Genomic DNA, 22,890 nt, shown 5'->3' with positions numbered 1-22,890 from the left:
TACATACATAGAAGGGATACTTTGTATCAGTAAAATGTAGCTCCAACAGTAGCTCTGACAAGTTACTTTCCTATACAGAAGTTTTTCTTATCAGTTAAATGAGGACAATGATGTATCCTTTTCAGGGTCCTATGAAGTAATGTCTGGAAAGCTCTGCAAGAAATGGTAACTTTTATATTGATATGGGAAGATGCCTAAGATTTATCACTGAGTAAAAAAGAAAGCTTACAGAACAATGTAGATAACTATAAACCCTACTTCTGTATAATACTATATGTATATTTTTATAGATGCATTTAAAAATCAAGAATATAAACCAATCTGTTAACAGTGATTTGCAACGTGCATTTTAGTGGACACAGGGGCCTTTCCATCCTATGTACCTCTATACTTTTAACTTTTAGAATTAGCACATGGTGCTTTTTTACTTCTCTTCAAAGATGCTTCCAAAAAATCGGAAGCTTATTCAAAGTTAATGTATATTGCATTTAAAGGTTTACTAATGAATAGATATAAAATAGCACACATCTTCCTAAAGCCTGTAAAACTAAATGTAGCTTTAAGAAGAGGACCAGGCACCCAACCAATCCACTCCGTGTCCCCAGCAGCATGACTCAAGCACTCTGCTGCGTCTTTTGAGGTAGAGAAGCACAAAGAATCCTGCAGAGACAAAAGCAGGCTTACTAATGAATAAACAACTTTCAACCCTATGTTACAACTCAACTACTCATTTTTAATTTTTGTGATCTTTGATTTCTAGGCATGAACATTAAGTTTTTCCCTCTATAATGTGAATTCGGTCTCCGGGAAGCCAGTTTTGATACTGAAAAATTAACTTACAAGGATGGGATATTTGCAACAAGATGGTGGACTTAATCAAGTTCTTGGCTCACCTTATATTTAGCAGTAGCTGGAATGTCCGACTGGGTTTCGAAAGAAATCTCTGATTCTTTCAAGGAAAAACCATCAGATGTTTTCATCAATTTATCAAAATTATTTTCATCAGGCACTTCTGGATTAATAAAGAATAACGCGGGTTTATCTGTTTTTTAGAAAAAGTATTTTAAATCAGCGTAAGTATGTACATTATTTATATAACATAATATTTGGAAACAGTTTTTAGTAGCATTAAGGCTGATGTGAAAAAAATAGTGTCTCTTTCCGTATTTACTTTACCCAAAATTTCTTGAGTCTTATTAAATAAACAGGATCCCCAGACTTGGCCTGCTGTTCTAACAGTGTGGAAGTAATGGTTTCTAAGCCTGCAGGCAAACAGCACAATAGAAGCCAATAATAACCAATCTTTCTCCAGCCCATGGACTGAGAAGCCTGCTGCATTAACCTCTAAGGCAAAGCTCTCTGAAGACGGCCACAGGGACAAATGATTTTTTTCTACCCTCACACAGCCACCTCCAAACCAAAGCCCAGGAGAATAATGTGGCTGTGTATAGAACATCTTGGGAGGAGGAGGAAATGAGCTGGTATGTTCACTTGCCTGGTGTTACATCATAGAACTTGACAATGACTAACCAGTCCTTACTTTAGATTACAAATCCCAGAGCACTGGGTGGCTCTGGGTGGCTCAGTTGGTTAAGTGTCCCACTCTTGATTTCATCTCAGGTCATGATCTCAGGATTGTGAGACTGAGCTCCATGTCCATCCTGGGTGTGGAACCTGCTTAAGATTCTCTCTCTCTTCTTCTGCCCCTCCCCCTTCCTTTCTCTAGCCCCCACCAAAAAAAAAATCAAAGAGCATTTGCCTAGTTTTCAACTGCAAGGGAACAAATTCAAAATATAAAGATGTTCTGAAAAGATGATGAAGCTTAATTGATAAAACCATAAATGTATCTCTGATCTTAGATATCTTAACATTTTAAACTTACATGTACTTTGGATCTAGACACCTATTTGAGCTAAATGCTCAGATAAAAATAAAGATCTTGTTTTTATGCAAATATTCTTAGTAAAAATAAAAGAGAAAAAAGGAAATTGAAACCAAAGCTCAACCTGATTTTCAACCATTAAACCATGAGGAAATTTTTAAAAAATTATAAACACACACACATGTAACTTAAATAAACCTAGATTCCTATGTGTGTCTACATATTATAAACACCAGTGAAATAAAAGTATGAGATTTCAAAAACAACTACATAAGCACATTAGTTTTAAAGAAAATGCTCATGCCCACAGGTCTATAAAGTTACTTGCAGTGGCCTGTGAAACGGCCTCAGAAGATGCACCTTAGCCAAAGCATAAAATTATTGCTTTAAATCTAACCGAATGAGACACTTTTCCATAAAAGAACTTTTTATTTTATTTTTTAAAACATTTTATTTATTTGACAGAGAGATAGAGAGCACAAGTAGGCAGAGTGGCAGGGAGAGGGAGAAGCAGACTCCCCGCTGAGCAGAGAGCCTGACGCAGGACTTGATCCCAGGACACCAGGATTATGACCCGAGCCGAAGGCAGACACTTAACCGACTGGGCCACCCAGGTGCCCCTCTATAAAAGAACTTTTTAAAGAAAAACTTTCCAGTGCTTCTCAAAGCATATCACCATCAAATACTTACAGTTTGTAATATGAATGCAGAATATAGATGGATTAATCCGGTCGACAAGTTTAAATACCCTTTGAGGTGGATTTGCTGTAAAATTCAATGAGTAGATGGCTGCTTTTTGACTACAAAAGTGACTATCGCCCCTGAAAATTAAAAAATAATAGTACAAAATTTTAAGGCATATGCACACAATCTTAGCTAGATTATTTTAAAACTGTCAGATGTCTGCACTGTACTATGTTAACAGCTACATGGAAGATATTTATGAAAGCGTGATGTTAGAACTGAATCCATTTTTATTTAGTTTATTCAGTGTTAAAATGTTTGGCATTTGAAACTTTTTCCTCTAACAGGGAAAATATTAAGACAAGCAGAATAACCTTTAAGGAAATCTTGTCAAGTATGGAATAAAGATCAGGGTATAATTTTGATGCAAATGAACCCTGTAAACTCTGACACAATCAATCATATAAAATTTTGCAGAACTTCAGATTGTTTCTAAGTATCCAAAATGGATCCAAAATTCCTTGTCTTGAGAATAAAGAGGTCTAAAAGGACTGTGAGAATCAGAAAATGTGAAGTCATCTGGAAGTTTGGGGGCTTAAAAGTTAGGGTACAATTAAGACTTCAACCAATCCCAGACTGGACAAACTCTAATCAATTTGATACAGACATGGTGTGGAAACAGAGATGTATCAAAAAAGGGATCATAATCTACCTAATGCTTTAAAGCCTTTTCTCAATATGTATTGCCCCAATATTTCCCATGTCATCAATATGTTTTTGCAATATTATACGAGATGGCTTCATTGTATACCAACTTATTAAGATTCTCCAATTTTTTTTAGCCAATTCTCTGCTGTTGGTTTGGGCTATTTCTAGTTTTCCCCAATTACATATAATGCTATAACATCATCCTTGCACATACATCTTTATGAATGTCTCCAGCTATTTTCTTGGGCTATGTTCCCTGAAGTGGAATTGCTGGATCAAAGGTAGGTGTGTTGTTCAAGGCTTCTGAGACATACCGCCAGATCTCCCTCCAGAAAGGGAAGATGCATGCTCACCAACACCACAGTAAGAGTGCCTAGGTCCCTGTATTCCTGCCAAGGATACTATCCAGTTTCTACCCTTTGCCAATTTCATGGGCAAAAATCTGTTATCTCATTTTAATTTGAATTTTCTCATTTACTAGGGAGCTTAAACATTTTTCCATATGGTTATTGCTCATTGGTATCTCTTCTTCAGTAAGGTGCTTCTTCATATCTACTGACCATTTTTTATTAAAATGTTTGTCTTCTAAAAAAAAAAAAACAGAATATCTTCTCAATGGTTTGTGAGAATCCACATCTTTAAGAATCTCCTTGAGTATCACGAGTTGTAAATATTTTATTCCTGTTTGCAGCCTTTCAATTTTACGGTGTTTTTTGTCATACAGAATCATTTTGATGCATTATCCTTCTCCCACCTGACTGGAATTACACTTATAAATTAAGTTTCTATAAGTTAGTTTACATGTTTACATAATGATTCTTTCTATCCCACCACATAAGTTTCTCCATTTATTCAAATGTTCTGTCACTATATTTCAAGTTTTCTTCACATAAATTCTAAGTATTTAAGTTCTTTTTTTTTTTTTTTTTTTAAGATTTTATTTATTTGACAGAGAGAGACAGTGAGAGAGGGAATACAAGCAGGGGGAGTGGGAGAGGGAGAACCAGGCTTCCCGTTGAACAGAGAGCCCGATGCGGGGCTCAATCCCAGGACACTGGGACGATGACCCGAACCAGAGGCAGACACTTAACGACTGAGCCCTCCAGGCACCCCAGTTTTTTAAAGATTTTATTTATTTGTCAGAAAGAGCACAAGCAGGGGGAGCGGCAGGCAGAGGGAGAAGCAGGCTCCCCGCTGAGCAATGAGGCCAATGTGGGACTCGATCCCAGGACCCCGGGATCATGACCTGAGCCGAAGGCAGATGCTTAACCGACGGAGCCACCCAGGTGTCCCTTAAGTTTTTTCTTATGTGACATTTCTATTGGGTGTTATGAATAGGATTGATTTCCATTATATTTTTTGATGGTTATTGCTGAAATATAAGGAAGCTGTTTATTTTATAAGTGGCCACTTTTCCAAAAACTCTGTAAAGTTCTAATGGCGTATCAGTCATTACTGTGGCATAAAAAATATTTTTGAAAAAATATAAGTAGTATATATGAGAAAACATCTAGCTCTAAAAAATTTATGAGGCCTACTGGGTCTTAAAGGATACGCAGGAGTCAGACAAAGAAGGAATGGCTAATCCAAGTGCAAGAATGGCATTGGCCAAGGATGGGTAATGTACTGGTGTGGTCTAGAAAACTCTGAGTACCAACGTTAGGCTGCATGGAGGATTCAAGATGCGGGTTAGTAGGAAATAGGATCTGAATTTGTCAGGTTGGGGATGGATCTGAATCCAGGCTAAGGAGTCTGTAGGTAATGAGAGCTTCTGAAGGCTTTTTTAAGCAAGTGAGTGACAAGATGAGGTGTGAGCTTATATAGAGGGAGCAGGAATGGACAGACACAAGGGCTAGCATGAAGGAACACAGCAGAATGGGACACCTTACTCTTCCCCTTCCAGTCTGCCCACTCTCAAATCCTGCACAGTGGATCAGTATCAGTTCTGCATATTTCTCTAGTCATGACCTTCGGTGTGGGGGGGAGGGTGCCTATTCATCCGTATCTGCAACAGTTTCTTACTCAGCTCCCTGCCACCAGGCTTAGCCCCTGTGACCCATCATCCACGCTGCCGGAGAACTGCTTAAGATGGGAATCTAATCCCCTCACTCCCTGGCACCCTGCAGAATTCAGGACAAAATCCAAACCCCTCAGCATACACACAAGGCCCCTCAAGATCAGACCCCTGTCATTGTGGCACACTCTTCTCAGCCCTCTTCTCCAGCCACACTGAGCTACAGCTCAGTGTTAAAGCAACAGCATACTCCTTCACCTCCAAGACTCTGCCATGCAGCTCCCTTGACCTAGAATGCCTTCCACTGATTCCGTGCTGGCCAATTCCCACTTGTCCTTCAGAACCCAGCTCTGATTGTCTTTTCTAGAAAGCCTTCTCTAGCCCAGCTACAGCCCTAGCTACAGCTCAGTGTTAAAGCAACAGCATACTCCTTCACCTCCAAGACTCTGCCATGCAGCTCCTTGACCTAGAATGCCTTCCACTGATTCCGTGCTGGCCAATTCCCACTTGTCCTTCAGAACCCAGCTCTGTTTGTCTTTTCTAGAAAGCCTACCCTAGCCCAACTGCCTAGGTTAGATGCTACTCCTCTGAGCTGTCTCAGTGCTGGGGCAGAACTGCCACCCACTCCTCTATCTCCCTTACTCAATGAGCTCCTGGAGGGCAGGGCCACATCCAGCTCACCTTACATCCCTGGTGCTTGTGAAAGGTAAGGCGTGGTGTGAAAGAAGGCTAGATGTGAGAAGGCAAAGGAGAGGCAGGAGTCAGGGTAGCCTCCAGGTTCTGGCCTAGGTGTCTGCCTGAGAGAACAATGGTAGAGAAGTCAAGAGAATACTAGAGGGTTGGTTAGGGGTGGAGGGGAGAAATTCATTCACTGATTCAACTCACTTCTAATGAGGGCCAACTATGTGGCAGGAGTTGTGCTAAGTACTACTGCTGTAAGGGATATTATCCTTGCTCTCGTGAAGTTTACATCTAGTGAGGTGAACAGACATTAATCCAATAATCTTAACAATAAATTTACAAATCATTAGATGATAGGATTAGCTGTTGACAGTTTAGCAGATGTAAACAAACCTCTTATGAATTAGAACCTAATGAGAATAATCAATTAATTGGGATTATCAATTTTGATTTATTTCTACACTTCTTTTTTAGGAAAAAGTCATAAGCAAAACTAACTCAAAAAAATTCTGAGGTCCTTTCCTGAGGGCACCATGGATTCAGCTCTAACTTCTATACACAAACCACACCTAATTTTGTGAATGAAGATTGACTGAAACATAGTCATGCCCATTCATTTACATGGCTGCTTTGGCTCATCAATGGTAGAGGTGAGGAAGTTGCAACAGAAACCACTGGCCTCTGAAGCTTAAAATATTTACTCTATGGCCTTTTACAGAAAAAGCTTCCTGACCCACATTCTAAATAGTCTATATCTAAAATTCAGTGTTGACTAATAAGGGGCACCTGGGTGGCTCGGTCGTTAAGCGTCTGCCTTCGGCTCAGGTCATGATCCCAGGGCCCTGGGATCGAGCCCCGCATCGGGCTCCTTGCTCCTCGGAGAGCCTGCTTCTCCCTCGGCCTGCCGCTCTGCCTCCTTGTGCTCTCCCTTTCTGTCAACTAAAATAAAATCTTTAAAAAAATAAAATAAAATTCAGTGTTAACTAATAAAAGAAAATACGACATTCTAAATTATGATCTTGAATAGAGCCAAAATCTCACTCTCAGGCTTTTGATACTTATTAAGGCAGAAAAGCAGAATGATTTCTAACAAAGACTGAACCACGTTGTAGTCCAGATACCCAGAAAAATATTCTGACTACAACATACCATTCTCCAAACATTTTTACAATATTAGAAGCAGATTCAATTTCCCATTGGTCAGTAATATAGTTTCTCATGAGAGGCACCTGGGTGGCTCAGTTGGTCAAGTGTCTGACGCTTGATTTCGGCTCAGGTGATGATCTCATGGGTTGTGAGATGAGCCCAACAGCTGGCATGGCGTCTGCTTGAGATTCTCTCTCTGCCTCTGCCCCTCCTCCCACCTTATGCTGTGTGTGCACTCACTCTCAAATTAAAATCTTAAAAAAGAAGAAAAGATAGTTTTTCGTGGAAAAAACACACTGTATTTCCAAAAAGCATTCAATCTATCAAGTATCAATTGCTACAATTTGCTACAAGACTAAATTTAAGTTAGCTATCTCTGAATAATTGGTCCCATCCTGAATAAATTAACCTCTTTTAAGTACTGTATTTTTCAAAGACCTTTGAAGTCTGAATTACGAGAAACCAATTATTCAGAAGAGACTGTTTCTTTACCTTGTAATCGACTGGGAATATCACTTTCCATTGTCCTCCTATACAATGTGAACTGTGAGAATTCCTGGTAGATTTACATATCGGAAAAGTGTAAACAAAGCTTTCCTGTCTAATTTTTTGTTACAAGTACTATGTTCACAACAAAAGCTGTAAAATTCAACTGCACTTTCCACCCTAGGCTATATACATGAGACTAATTCGCTTATACAAAAATGTGCACATTATCTGTTTACAAATCAGAGTGAAATGTAATTCAATCTCTGAATACAAAGATTTCCTTATACTCTTAACAAAGTACACTCTCTCGTCTTTTGCCTCCACTATCATCTGGCAGTATGCAAATAAGGGAGAGATACTCTTCTACATATTGGTTTGGACAGCACGGCTTCTCAATGACACAAAATTCAAGAAACCCAGCTTTGGGTTTTTCAGCCTGGAAAATTTTTCACTTTCTGTCCCCAGATTTTATAATCTTGGTCCAATTTCATCAAAACTGCATGCATCACCAACTTACGTGACAATCGGAACTGAACAGGCAGAAAAAACGCTGAAATCCATGGAGCTGCAATCAGGATCACAACAGCAGTTGACGTCACACTGTGCTGGAGCCAGGTCACAGACACACAGAGCAGCAACTACAGAAACAAGAGGTAGGATGCAGAACTTCTCCATCAGCAAGGAGTGACTGCCCCCTGCCACTGCAAAGTACCAAAAGTCCATTTCATACAAAAGGTCTATTTTATTTTTCCTATTGCACTTTGAGGGCGATCTGTGAAGTGAAAATTAGTCAGTTTGAATGCTTCTCAATCTGAGGTTTCCCCAAAGTAGCTAATCATCTGACTCACTTGGAAAGTTCTGTTTGTGCTCTACCTACAAGGACTCTGATTTGGTAAGCTATGAAACCCAGGCATTTGTGTTTTTAAAAATCATCCAGGTGGGGCGCCTGGGTGGCTCAGTTGGTTGAGCGACTGTCTTCGGTTCAGGTCATGATCCTGGAGTCCCTGGATCGAGTCCCGCATCGGGCTCCCTGCTCGGCAGGGAGTCTGCTTCTCCCTCTGGCCCTCCCCCCTCTCATGTGCTCTCTCTCATTCTGTCTCAAATAAATAAAGTCTTTAAAAAACATCCAGGTGATGCTAATTAAAACAGGTTTAAGAACCAGCACGCTAAATCACTTCTCTGCCCATTAGAACCACCAGTCGGTAAGCTAGGAAACCCAGACATCTGTTTTTCAAAAACTTTCCAGGTGATGCTGATAATTTAACCAGCACGCTAAATCACTTGCCGGACCATAAGAACCACTGGTGTGATAGTACAGATTCCCAAGCTCCACCTCTGGAGACTCTGATTCAGAGGAATAGCCCAATGAAGTCCACCAGGACTCAGGGCTCTCCAACTTGTTTCTCTCTTCAGGTGTCACCTGCAGCTTTGAAGCTGAGCCCACATGCACATTGACCAAGAATCAAACTGGCTCAGGTGCTTTGTACTTGGGGTTCTGGAAATATCTTTGGTAATTTACTTTTTCTTTAAAGATTTTATTTATTTATTTGAGAGAGAGCGAGCACAAGCGAGGTGAAGGGCAGAAGAAGGAGACTTCCTGTGAGGCTTGATCCTAGGACTCCGGGACCATGACCTGAGCCAAAGGCAGACACTTAACCGAATGAGCCATGCAGGCGCCCTATCTTTAATTTAGACAATAAAGCATGACGGGAAGAGAAATCTCCCCACTTTGCAACATTTGATTTTTCTATTTTTAGAAAGAGAGCACGTGAGGAGGGGCGGGGAGGAAGGGTCTGAGGGCTAGAGAGAATCTTAAGCAGACTCCATACTCAGCAAGGAGTCCCCTGAGGGGCTCAATCCCACAACCCTGAGATCATGACCTAAGCCCAAACCAAGAGTTGGAAGCTTGACTGAACCACCCAGGTACCCCCAACAACATTTAATTTTTAATCATAATGACTCTCTGGACTTTAAATTCCCTATTTTATTTGTCAACCAGGGGAGGAAAAAAAACCCTTTTAAAGATGGCAGAGCGGGGGCGCCTGGGTGGCTCAGTCGGTTAAGCGACTGCCTTCAGCTCAGGTCATGATCCTGGAGTTCTGGGATCGAGTCCCACATCAGGCTCCCTGCTCAGCAGGAAGTCTGCTTCTCCCTCTGACCCTTCCTCCTCTCGTGTGCTCTCTCTCTCTCTCCCTCTCATTCTCGCTCTCTCAAATAAATAAAATCTTTAAAAAAATAAAAAATAAAGATGGCAGAGCATAAGAAGGATAAACACTGAATTCATGGCAGTAATTATTGCTGGGAAGGGGAAAATAAGATCACACTTGTCTTGCCTATAATGTTTCCTTTTTCAAAAAAAATCTCATGCAAAAGAAGGATCTAAAGCAAATGGTGGCAGAGATTCCATACAACATTCCGATTTGCATGTATGAACTAGTTCACAACAAAAATGAACTTTAGAAAAATATAGCTCAAAAAAAGGTAAAATAGCATACTCTGGAAAGAAGTGTATGAATAAGAGGAAGGTTTTGCCAATACACAATCCTTTCTTAATCTGAGACACGGGAGTCTTCTCCCGTAAGCTAACATACTTCCCTCTCACCAAGCACTCTTCCATGTGCTTGGTAAAATGAAAATGCAATTCGAGCATGTTAATATAAAAAATAGTGTTTAGGCTCCCTGCCTTATGTGTTTAAATTCACAATCTTGATTTTTTTCAGAACTCAAAACCCTTATAAGTAGCTATAAGACTAGTAAGGACAAAGCAATAGTGTTTAATAACTCCACTGGGGTGGGGGGAGGTCTCTATCCAGGATGTGAGTGTACTTAATCAGCCAACAAGTATCTGCTGAGCACTCCCAAGGTCTGAGTAGCTCTCAGCTGTTCTTCTACACCTCTTAACATCAACGTGCCTGGCTCTAGAGCAAGACGCTAAGGAACAGAGCTCAGATCAAGATGAAAGTTACTTCTCTTCCCACCTGTAACCCATCCTGCACATGGTGTCCAGTTCTCCACTCAAGAGTCAGCCCCTGCTCCAACACCTGCCAGGGGTGTGACCTAAAATCAGGCAAATAATTCACCTACCTGAAAAATGGGGATAACCCACATCATAGGGGATTAACTGAGATACATTACAGACAAAAAGCTTAGCACAGAGCCTGCTACACAGTAAGCAGTGAATAAATCCCAGCTGTCATCTTTTATCATTACTTTCACCGGCCTAAAGCAGGCCCTTTAAAAAGATGAAGTGCAAATTCATCCCCCCATGCTGGAAAAACAACCCTGAACACAGGCCCTAATAATGATGGTCCAAGAATAGCTTCATTTGGGGGAAAAATCACATAAACAGATGGAATACTTAGATGGATAAAAGACAACCCAGTCCAAAAACCTTAGAGAATTTTAGGATATTGAATACTATGCTGTAGTCTGTCCCCATTTATCACTTATTTACCTCCTCAACTAATTCATTAAATCAACAGTTTCGCTATAAAAGCTTTATTTAAAAAAAAAAAGCTTTATTTAAAAAAAAGCTTTATTATATACTGAAATAGAGAATGTATTTCTCTGTACTTTTCCTTACTCATTTATACTTTTACTTATGCATATTCCTTACTAATTTATAAGGGAGGCCCTTTGGAGAAATGATGATTCAGGAACTGAAGTCCTAGAGTACAAGATATCCCCAAGGATGAGTTTTCTATTTACTAAATACTGAGCTTTACTCAAGGTCTTCTTCTCTTACGAAGGGGGAAAAAAAAAAAAAAAAAAACAAAACGCATACATATTGGGTTTACAGTCACAGGACTTAAAGGGTTTTGGGTTTTGTGGGGGTTTTTTGAGATCACAAACCCCTTTGAGAAACTGCTAAGAACCCTCACCCAGAAAAATGCACATTCACAAAATTTTGCACTCAGGGTACAGCCATCTCAGGGTCACATCCATCCCCTTAACTCATCCATATCAAATCAGATTATAAAATATTCACTAATCTAACTCCAGAATTAGACCATTTCCTGAGAAATATGTTGATTATCCCTAATGATGAATCCTAAGAGGTGGACATAACCCCTCACCCCGTTGTTTCCCACCTCCAACACAGGAGGAATTCTGGGGTTTCCTAATTCAAGTCCACAGACAAGGGCCTAGTCGTATTTATGGAAACTAGACCCCTGGCGTTTCTTTTTGCTAAATGAAAAGTTCAACACAACCTATGCATTCAGTTTCCACAACTGCCCAGAAACTTTGGATTTACATAATTTCATCGCTGGTGGCAAAGGTGCAGCGACTCGTTCATTACTACCTTTAGCGTTAATGTTGTCCAGGACCACTGCAAGCTATTTCAAAGACTTTATACTGTCCCACTGACGCTCTCTGAGCCTCGGTTTTCTCTTCTGAGAGGGACAAGGAGGTCTACCCCACCGGTTGCTGAGACAGTCAACACCTATGAAACACTCAGCAATGCCCGCACACAGCAAGTGTCCAATAAACGTTTACTCTCATGACGACAGCCTCACCCGGGCCACCCGCTCCAAGCTGGATCACTCTGGATCCCCAGGAACTGCTCCTTGGTACCCACCGTCCGTGACCGGCGTGGGCCTGGGGCCGGTGGAGGGCACGGGGGCCTTGGGGGTTCCAGAGGGCCTAGGAGACAAGGCGGGTCGGAGAGTCGTCCCGGCTGCCTGCGTAGAGTTGAGGCCTTCCGTCGTCACAGGCGGAGCTGCCCTGCTTTGGGCGCTCACGGAGGCCCAGCAATCCAGGAGCATAAGCAGGAGCGGCGGGAGGCGCTGCGGCCCCATGGCCGAGCGGAACTCTACGCGACCGGCGCCAAGGATGGTGCATTGCCTGGCAACCGCGGCGGCTCGGCGCGGGGCATTACGGGAAGGGTCCCGCGAGGCCGCACGAGACCGCGGGGGCGGGGGGCGGGGCCTGGGCAAGGCCGGCCGCGGTGGGGGCGGTGACGGGGGCGGTGACGGGGGCGGGGCGGGGGCGGGGCGGGGGCGGGACGAGGGACGCTGACGCAAGGCTCTGTGAAGCTAGTGGGGGCGAAGGACTTCCGAATTCCCGCGGTGGTTTCCAAGCGGACTAAGGCGCTTGTTTAAAAAAATGCATATTTCCAAGTTGTGACCCGGAATTCAGACTCAGTAAATCTAGGGCAGTGTCCAGGAATCAATATTTTTTTTATTCTTATGTTAATCCCCATACATTACATCATTAGTTCTAGATGAAGTGTTCCATGATCCATTGTGTGTGCATAACACCCAGTGCTCCATGCAGAACGTGCCCTCCTCAATACCCACCACCAGGCCAACCCATCCTCCCACCCCCCTCCCCTCTAGAACCCTCAGTTTGTTTTTCAGAGTCCATTGTCTCTCATGGTTCGTCCACCCCTCCGATTTCCCCCGCTTCATTCTTCCCCTCCCACTACCTTCTTTTTTTTTCTTAACATATATTGCATTATTTGTTTCAGAGGTACAGATCTGAGATTCAACAGTCTTGCACAATTCACAGTGCTCACCAGAGCACATACCCTCCCCAGTGTCTATCACCCAGTCACCCCACCCTCCCACCCCACCCCCCACTCCAGCAACCCTCAGTTTGTTTCCTGCAATTAAGAATTCCTCATATCAGTGAGATCATATGATAGATATCTTTCTCTGTTTGACTTATTTCACTCAACATAATACCCTCCAGTTCCATCCACGTCGTTGCAAATGGCAAGATCTCATTCCTTTTGATGGCTGCATAATACAGGAATCAATATTTTTAACAAAGGTCCCGATGTAACCACTGAGGGGACGAAAATTTGGGATCCTCTCTCCCACAGCTAGTAGCACAGAGACCACTTCATCGTCCTTGAATTTTCTCTGTCACACACCCTGTCAACACCAGCTTTGTCTTTTTTGTTTTAGATAGCTGGATCTAAGGAGGTCGCCAGATAACTTCTAGTCATCCTGTTGTAATAAGGGGGACAAATGAACACTTCACTTTTTTACAAACAAAAAAACTTGACAAAAATTAAGTAGAATGATGTGTAAGTTTTAAATGAAAAAAAAAATCTGTATATAACTCTACAAAATGACATGGAGACCACAAGACTTACTTAGGAAAGCCCCTCCAGTCTAAACTGGCTTATTTATAAAGATACCCCAGACCAGCCCAGGGATGTTGGCTATATCGTTGACACTTAATTTCCTTACAATTCAGAAGTAAATGTCAAATTGAAATGTCATGGTATTTACTCAAGAAACACGTTTACCAATTCAGGAAAAAATGCCAAAATAGTACATGTACCTAGTTTATTAAATTTATATAGCAAAGTTAAATCATCAAAGTGTCACCTTGAGCACCTTTCTCTGGCATACCAGAGAAAGTGTAGAAAAATATAATTGGATCAAAGGTGTACTACAGATATTTCCTTTTTTTTTTTTTTTTTTCCTGCGAAGGATTGCTTTAACATCTGACTGAAATTCTGGACCATTTTTAACAACTAATGTAATGCTTCCCTTTAAAAAAACAAAACTGTATTTTCCTAACCTTTATTTCAGGACCTATTATTTTTTTAAACCTTCTCTTTACTTCCAGGTACTACTTTCTTTTCTATTCCTTAATATCTGTGAATCACTTTGTCTTGTTTTCTATTTTGAAATTTTAGGCTGCTGGATTAAACTTTGATGAAGAGTCCTTTGGCTATAACATTTTCATTTTATGGTTTGGGAAATCATCTCACCACCCCTTTTTGTCCAATCTCAAATACTTGGTAGGTTGCCCAAAGGTAATTTTATGACATCTTGCAAAGTTGAAATGAGGACTACCATCAACTCAGATCCATTTTGCAAATCTTGGGAACATTGAGACTTTTCCTTTCACAGGTGACCCATTTCTGCCAGGCTTTTTTCATCTTTCAACCTAGAGGATCCTTTCTCCCTTCCTTCTCCCCTGCCCTTGGCAGGTTCCCTCATTAGGATGGAAGGACACAAGGAAGGCCAAGATCAATTTCTGTATTTTATCCAAAACTGCATCATTTGGGTTGTGCATAAATGTTTGTGATTAAAAATGTCCATCTGTTTCTCTAGGATTATTGGCGTTCTCAATTCCTTATAGTCTGTGCCAACATTGGGAGGAATCAAGACAATTCAGCTCTTTGGAATTCTGCATTTGGAAGCTGCCTGATATGAGGATCCTGAAAAACCAAAGACAGGAGTGGCTAGGTGGAAAAATAGCTAAGGCTGACTTTTTAAGGCAGCGTTAACCACTCTGACTTGGTCTTTGGTATGGTTTGGGGTGAACTGGTTTCTCACCTGTCTAAAATTAGGTATCCAGTTTTTCCTATCTTTATTCAACTTAGCCAAGTATTTTACAGATAGGGAGGCAGAACCATCAAGCTTTATAAAGGAATTGCTTAGCACTACAAGGAGATCAAGGCTGTGTGAGGACAAAGGATTGACTCTACCACTTTGGTTGAAGTGAGCAGTCCAGTAATTGATTTCTAAATCAACACCCAGAAGAAAATAATCCTCAGTTTCTCTCCGCCTCCCATTCTTCATGTGCCCAGTCAACCACCAGGCATTATTCTTGTTCTGAAACACTATGGGGACAGGAGGACTATTTGAGCAGACTTCACATTCTTGGAAGTTCCCAAATTTACAAGTTTGACCTTTTCTGGAAATGAGGTAATAAATATGGTCACAGACATACACTCACAAGAATGAAATAAGAATTCCTTGTCTACCAAACAACTTTAAAACTGCATCCTATTAATGGACCATACTGCAGTTCGAATAAACTAGTTGGGTTTTTAAGAATCATTTTTGGCTTTATTATTTGCATACAGAAATGATGAAAGTTACACTGTACTGTGACCAGATTTGACATTTTGCCATATTTACTCCATATTTCTTTTTAGTCAGTTTCATGAGGGATAATTTATATACAGTATAAATTTCTTTGTGTAGTTTTTGCTGTACAGGTTTTTCTCATGCATCGATGTACAGGGGTTTTTTGGTATAGTTTTATGAGTTTTAACAAACACATACAGCCATGTAACCACAATCACAATCAAGATATAGAACAATTTTACCACCCCCAAACCCTTCCCACTGGCCCAGCTCTTTAGGACAGTAATCTATATTCTGTCCCTAAGATTTTCCCTTCTCCAGAATGTCACATCAATGGAATCATTCAGTATGCAGCCATTTGAGACTGGCTCTTCACTTAACCTAATGCCTTTGAGATTTTTTTACATTGTTTGTGTCAATAATCCGTTCCTTTTATTATTATTAATAATAACAATAATGTGTAAAAAACACATGACATTAAACTTACCATCATAATAATTTTTAAGTATACAGTTCAGTAGTGTTGAGTGTTTTCACATTGTTGTGCAATAGATCTCTAGAACTTTTTTGTCTTACAACACTGAAACTCTACCCACTAAATACTAATTTCCCTGCCCCTCCCCCCAGCCCTTCATGACCACCTCTCTATTTTCTGTTTTTGTGATTCTGACTACTTTAGACACTTCATATAAGTGGAACCATGGGGCGCCTGGGTGGCTCAGTCGTTAAGCGTCTGCCTTCGGCTCAGGTCATGATCCCAGGATCCTGGGATCGAGCCCCGCATCGGGCTCCCTGCTTGGCGGGAAGCCTGCTTCTCCCTCTCCTGCTCCCTCTGCTTGTGTTCCCTCTCTCTCTGTGTCAAATAAATAAATAAAATCTTTAAAAAAAAAATAAAAAATAAGTGGAACCATAGTGGTTATCCTTGAGGTTCATCCAGGTTACAGCATTTGGAAGCTGCCTGATATGAGGAGCCTGAAAAACCAATGGCCTTTTTTTTAAAAGGCTGCATAATATTTCATTGTGTGTATATATATATCACATTTCCTTTTTTATTTTTTTTAAGATTTTATTTATTTATTGGAGAGAGAGAGAATCAGAGAGAGAGAGCACATGAGAGGGGGGAGGGTCAGAGGGAGAAGCAGGCTCCCCACTCAGCAGGGAGCCCAAAGCAGGACTCCACCCTGGGACTCCAGGATCATGACCTGAGCCGAAGGCAGTCACTTAACCAACTGAGCCACCCAGACGCCCACACATTTCTTTTTTTAAAAAAAAATTTATCTGTGCAGTTGACACCTAATGTTACATTAGTTTCTGGTGTACAACATAGTGTTTCGTTAAGTTTATATATGTTGCTACACTCCCCACAAGTGTAGCTACCATCTGTCACCATATAACACTATTATAATATCATTGTGTAGCCTTGGCATCCTTGTTAAAAATCATTTGGCCATATATGCAAGTTTATTTCAGTCCACTCCTTTTTATTGCTGACAAGTATTCCATGATGGATATACCACTATTTTTTCATTCACCAGTTGAAGGTATTTGGGTCTTCCCAGTTTTGGGCAATTATAAGTAAAGTCACTCTAAACATTCATATACAGATTTTGTATGAACATACATTTTCATTTCTCTTGGGAGTATATACCTAGGAGTAAGATTTCTGTGTTTTACGGTGGGTGTCTGTTTAATTTTACAAGAAATTGCCCAACTTTGTTCCAAAGTGACTGTACATTTTGCATTCCCACCAGCAAGATAAGAGATTTCTAGTTGCTTCACATGCTCATAAAAACTTGGTATGGTCAGTTTTGTTTTCATTTTCATTTTTAGCTATTCTAATAAGTGTGTGGTGGTATCTCATTATGGCTTTATTAGTGGGTTTTTAATAAATTCGGTCATCTTGTGATGGCACCCTTACACCGCATTTTAATCTTGGGGTGCCAAAAGCATTTGTTAAACATCCAATGAAGAAATGAATTCTTCGTTTTTCTGTAGACAAAGAGCCTCAAAAAAATGGAAGTGAGTTGGCCTCTCGGTGCCACTGAGGGGCACTGCTCTCCCCTCCCCCACTTCTATTTCTTTCTCTGTGGTAAACATGTTTTCATCATTGTCCTCAGGACCTGCAGGTAGTTCTGCTTTTATTCACCCCTTACTGGAAGCCTGTTAGTGAATTCTTCTTGAGGCCTGAACCTGCTTCATTTTGCCCTGTCATGGGGTCAGTCATTTCTATTACGGCTTGTTTCAAAGCATGTACCTTTTATTAACCTAAATCCGTTGGAAAGAATGTGGAGACCAAAGAAGAGGAAACACAAGATTGGGTAAGCCTATGTCAGAAGCCTCAACCTCACACTGTTGAAGAATGTTTTCCTTACCCAAAATCAGGACCCATGATCTGACAAGTCTGCATGTCGTTATGAAGACAGTAAAAAAATTGGGATGTCCTGGAAACTTCAGAGTTATCGTGACCATGGTTATGAAAAATCTGGATGGAGGGGCGCCTGGGCGGCTCAGTCGGGCATCTGCCTTCCGTTCAGGTCATGATCCTGGGGTCCTGGGATCAAGCCCCGCATTGGGCATCTGCCTTCGGCTCAGGTCATGATCCCAGATCCCCAGGATCGAGCCCCACATAGGGCTCCCTCTAGGGAGCCTGCTTCTCCCTCTCCCTCTGCCTCTCCCCTCCAATGGTGTGCTCTCTCACTCTTTAAAAAAAAAAAAAAATCTGGACGGAATCAACACTAATTCCAAACTCCAGAATCCCCATCTCTATATTATTGTCAATTTATTAGGGGGGCGGGGGGAATGGCCTGATGAGAAAAGATTTATTTTATCTAGGTCTGTTTGGACAAACACGCAAACTGATATCTCTTTTTTATCGAGATCGTTTGTAAATTCCTTAAAAGAATGAATGAATGTCCTTCCGATTTGAATCTAACTACAAATTCTTCCTCAAAGGCAGCTTCTTACTCTATGGGATAATAAAATATCAGTCATATTTTAACTTCTATCCCCTCCAACATGAATCATGAACAGGCCTAAAAGTTTCCTTTTAAAATGTTCTCTTCAAGACATAAGCTGGTAATTGTAACGGTTTCTGGGGAGAAGGAAGGAAGGCAAGTCATTCTTCAATCTATTGTGCCTGTATTACTTTTCAGTTAAAATCAAATTGATTTTTCTTGAGGTGCCTGGTTGGCTCAGCCCATGGAGCATGTGACTTCTGATCTCAGGGTTGAGTTCAAGCCCCATGTTGGGCATAGAGCTTACTTAAAAAATAAAATAAAATTGATTTTTAAATTAAATGAACACAAAAACAAAATAAAATTTTAAGACATATGTTCCTCATCTTTTTTAAAAAGATTTCATTTATTTATTTGAGAGATGGGGCTGGGGGAGGGGGGAAGGGAGAAGCAGACTCCCCACTCATCGGGGGCCCAACGTGGGGCTTGGTCCCAGGACCCCAGGATCATGACCTGAGCTGAAGGTAGATGCTTAACTGACTGAGCCACCCAGTCACCCCTATGTATCCCCTCTTAATCATCATTCTTATATTCCATTAGGGAGAACAATTGGAAAATAGGACAAAAATCCTTCTTTCCTCCCAGCTTTGCCCAATGTCTACTGCTTAAACTAGACTTGAAAGCAAATTTTAAAAGTTGTGAACATTTTCAAGTCTAAAAAAAATTAGACTCCAACAAATACTGTAGGCTTCTATGATTGTACCATAAGAAGTGTTTGCTTTCAGGCATTATCAAAAATATGTGTCATTCTTAAAATTTTTTTTAAGAGATGGCACAGAGAGAGACCATTTTGCTGCCCAGGTAACTTCTGTTGGTCACTGGTCACCATGATTTGCAGGCTGGCTCTCCATTTTGACATTTCAGAAACAAAATCTTTCCAGATTAGCCCAGCATTACTGGATCATGATAAGCAGATCTTCCAGAGATCAGAAGAGATGTCCATTTATTGCTCCTACTTATCCTTCAGATTTCACCTCCTCCAGGAGGCCCCCCAGCCCTGACCCACCAAGGAGGCAGATTCTCATAAATTTCAGAGCAAGACCAGTCTGGGTTAATCTAGTTCCATCTCTTATTAACTGGGTACTTAAATTTTCTGATAAAATCTATCATACTGACAGTTCCAATTAAAACCAAGACAATGGGGCACCCGGCTGGCTCAATCAGTGGCGCCTGCGACTCTTGATCTCAGGGTTGTGAGTTCAAGCCCCATGTTCAGTGTAGAGATTACTTAAAATTAAAATCTTTTAAAAAACCACAAAAATAAAAATAAATAAAATCAAGACTAGAGGGTTTTTTTTTTTAATTTTTTTATTTATTTGAGACAGAGAGAGAAAGCACAAATGGGGAGAAGGATCAGAGGGAGAGGGAGAAGCAGACTCCCTGCCGAGCAGGGAGCCCAATGAAGGGCTCAATCCCCGGACCCTAAAATCATGACCCGAGCCCAAGGCAGAGGCTTAACTGATTGAGCCACCCAGGTGCCCCAAAACCCCCCAAGGGGTTTTATTTAAACATATCGATCTTGCATATGCATTTATTTTCTCCCACACCATAAAGATCAGTTCTCGATAACCCCAACATAATTTATTACTTGATTAATCCCAAAATACACACTTAGCACAGGGCTAAGTCTCAGAATAACAATGCCAATACTATCACCAAACACATGGGTATTTAAAAAACAGGAGATTTCTTTTTAGCTGCGCGCTTTCATTTAATCCCTCTGTTTTTATCCCGTTGCCTCCATTCTTTTGTCTGAATGCTATCTCTGAACTTAGAGCTGTTCTGTTTGATGTTCTCCAAAGAATAAACACCCAATCTTCTGCAAGGATCAAGGCAAGGCATCACAGGAGGGGAATCTGAGGTTATGTTATTGGACTCCAAGGATATGTTACTGGTACAATTAATGGTCTGCTTTGATTCCCAACTCTCCCCCCACGTACCTGGGACCTTCGATCCCGGAGCCCTTCCGGGGCTCCGCAGCTGCAACTGGCTTGCTCCTCCTTGGCAACTCCTTCTGCAAGACCTAGGGCTTCTCCACTCGGCCAAATCCTCCATCCACTTTCTGGCCTCCGAAAAGGATTTGACATCTCTCAGGAGCAGTCATCATCTCTCTCGTTCTGTGTGGGTTTAGACCTTTTTGCTCCCTCTTCCATCATGTTTGTGTGTTTCAGGGGAGCACAGAGATTAAGTGCATGGGTCCTCTCCACCATGTTTCTCTATGATTCATGTAAACATTTTCCATATCATGAGTACGGAGGTAGCAAAGTGAATGATGAAAAGTACACCCACGGTGTTTGGGTCCAGATCCCTGGTTCTACTACTTTTGAGCTGTGTAATCTTGGGCAGGCTTTCTGTGCTCACATTCCTCATTTATAAAATGGGGATAACAGTGGGACTGGTCGCAAAATTGTATGAATGTGTGGCGTGGTACTGGACACTTATTAAGCACTCCGAAGGTTTAAAATGTTATTAAAGAAAGGGTACAGCATTCCTTAATTGGAAAGGATGAAATGAAGTGCATGGCAGACTCAGTCAGTAAAGCATGATGATGTGGGAAACAAAGGCAGAAGAATAATTACTAAATTCCCTTACTACCTAGAGCCCACTGACAAGTTCTTGATACAGAGTGACATTCCTCTAGGGACTCAGCTGCCTCGATATTGACACTTAGCTAAGGGCAAAAGACAATCCTAGCCTGACCCCCACACCCCAGGATCCTGTAAGTCTACTTTAACATATAAAAATTCCTTTAGAAATTTCCTTTATCTCTAAACTCCCAAGATATGTGTTGGCAATCATCCCCCAAGCATATGGCCCACCAATATACATCTGAAGGGTCTCATGACTAAGGTTTTATTAGACAGTAATAAATGACCTTTTCTCAACAACAGCTAGCCCCCTCAAGGTCCTGGAAACCTTGCTTCCAAAATTCCTTAGAGATTTATGCTATCCCTAACCCCTTCCCAACTTGAAAGTATATAGTGGGCCACTCACTCCTCATGACCCCAGTGCAGCTCTTTCTTCCCACAGGTCCTGTCCCCGTGCTTTAATAAAACCACCTTTTTGCACCAAAAAATGTCTCAAGAATTCTTTCGTGGCCGTCAGCTTTGAACCGTAACGTTCTTTCCTACATCACATGTGACTCCTGATCTCTAGGTCATAAGTCCGAGCCCCACGTTCGGCGTAGAGCATACTTAAAAAAAAAAAAAAAAAAAAGGAAAGGACAAAGTGATATTGATTAATTCTGCCAAAAGCTAAAGGAGAACAGTTGATTCTCTGATCATCTTAACCTGAAGTTGACTGTATTCTCGAGGCTTTAGCAGCTTTGAATCTTGCAGTTTCACATTTGTCCTGCAGGTGGCAACCTTTGTCACCAAAACTGTTCCTCAGCCAGAGCTAACCCGGAGGGGAAAACATACCCTCTGTCATTTTTTTTTTTTTTTTTTTAAGATTTTATTTATCTATTTGACAGAGAGACACACAGCGAGAGAGGGAACACAAGCAGGGGGAGTGGGAGAGGGAGAAGCAGGCTTCCCGCCGAGCAGGGAGCCCGATGTGGGCCTCGGTCCCAGGACCCTGGGATCATGACCGGAGCCAAAGGCAGATGCCCAACGACTGAGCCACCCAGGTGCCCCCATACCCTCTGTCTTTATTCTTCCATTGGTTTAGTCACTTACTCAGTAATTTACTGAGTACCTACTGTGTGCCAGGAACCATGGAAACAACAGTGGTCAAGTACACACCGCCGCTGCCTTCTCTGAACTTAACAGTTTGCAACAGCTCTGGAACTTAATTCAAAGAAGCTGAGAGGACCCTTCTTCCCCTACATTCCTCCCCCAAAAAACCTTCCATGTGACTGTGCAAGTATGAGGCACAAGCCCTAACTGGAGTCCTATTAAGAAACAGAATGCCCTCTTGAGCGAAAATGATGCTGTAAAGGACATTCCTTATCACCAATAATTCTTCAGGCCTATTGTACTTGATTTTCATAAGTTCCACCCTCCAAGGAAAGGGCTGGGAGGCTAAGGGGCATCGAGATAGTCACCAACGTAGAAAGGGGTGTTGGGGTGTTGGAGTGGGTGGATGGGAGGATTTAGGAATTACAGGCCAGCGATAACAACTCTCAAATGTCCCCCCTCTTTTTTTTTTTTTTTTTAAGATTTTATTTATTTAGTTGACAGAGAGAGAGACAGGGAGAGAGGGAACACAAGCAGGGGGAGCGGAAGAGGAAGAAACAGGCTTCCTGCCGAGCAGGGAGCCGGATGTGGGGCTCGATCCCAGGACCCTGGGATCATGACCTGAGCCAAAGGCAGACGCTTAACTGACTGAGCCACCCAGGGGCCCCTGTCCCCCCTATTCTTAAGCCATGCTTCTCCTTTTGAAGAAAAATTATCCAGAATTTGGAAATAAGACCAAGAGAGGGCAGCATAGTTC

General features: G+C 41.6%; 1 protein-coding gene and 2 long non-coding RNA genes across 8 annotated transcripts in view; 2 read left to right on the top strand and 1 right to left on the bottom strand.

The window, feature by feature from the left end:
• Positions 1 to 12,488, bottom strand: part of TCTN1 (tectonic family member 1) — a 28,616-nt gene extending 16,128 nt beyond the window's left edge. For 4 of the 6 annotated variants that reach the window (XM_064578352.1, XM_064578353.1, XM_064578354.1 and 1 more), the window contains exons 1-4: positions 12,184 to 12,488; positions 8,122 to 8,242; positions 2,573 to 2,703; positions 894 to 1,042 (exon numbers count right to left, since the gene is read on the bottom strand). In XM_064578352.1, the coding sequence (XP_064434422.1) occupies positions 894 to 1,042; positions 2,573 to 2,703; positions 8,122 to 8,242; positions 12,184 to 12,403 (621 nt within the window). In that variant the 5' untranslated portion in view covers positions 12,404 to 12,488. Of the gene's footprint in view, positions 1 to 893; positions 1,043 to 2,572; positions 2,704 to 8,121; positions 8,243 to 12,121 lie in introns of all 6 variants that reach the window. The other 2 variants (XM_064578351.1, XM_064578356.1) reach the window with 2 other exon arrangements.
• Positions 934 to 8,205, top strand: LOC135362561 (uncharacterized). Its single transcript, XR_010407406.1, has 3 exons — positions 934 to 1,073; positions 1,313 to 1,481; positions 8,070 to 8,205. It is a non-coding gene; the product is annotated as an uncharacterized LOC135362561 (long non-coding RNA).
• A 1,770-nt stretch (positions 12,489 to 14,258) lies between the features above and the next one.
• LOC135362448 (uncharacterized) lies at positions 14,259 to 21,958 on the top strand. Its single transcript, XR_010407157.1, has 4 exons — positions 14,259 to 14,364; positions 14,681 to 15,277; positions 17,560 to 17,760; positions 20,232 to 21,958. It is a non-coding gene; the product is annotated as an uncharacterized LOC135362448 (long non-coding RNA).
• Positions 21,959 to 22,890: the final 932 nt, after the last annotated feature.

The sequence above is a fragment of the Mirounga angustirostris genome, unplaced genomic scaffold (genome assembly GCF_029215605.1).
Source record: "Mirounga angustirostris isolate CCGP_5_RB_7025 unplaced genomic scaffold, mMirAng1.0.hap1 SCAF_14, whole genome shotgun sequence".
Classification (NCBI taxonomy): domain Eukaryota; kingdom Metazoa; phylum Chordata; class Mammalia; order Carnivora; family Phocidae; genus Mirounga; species Mirounga angustirostris.
The sequence above is the reverse complement of the archived record's forward strand: the minus strand, read 5'-3'. Positions and strand labels throughout refer to the sequence as shown.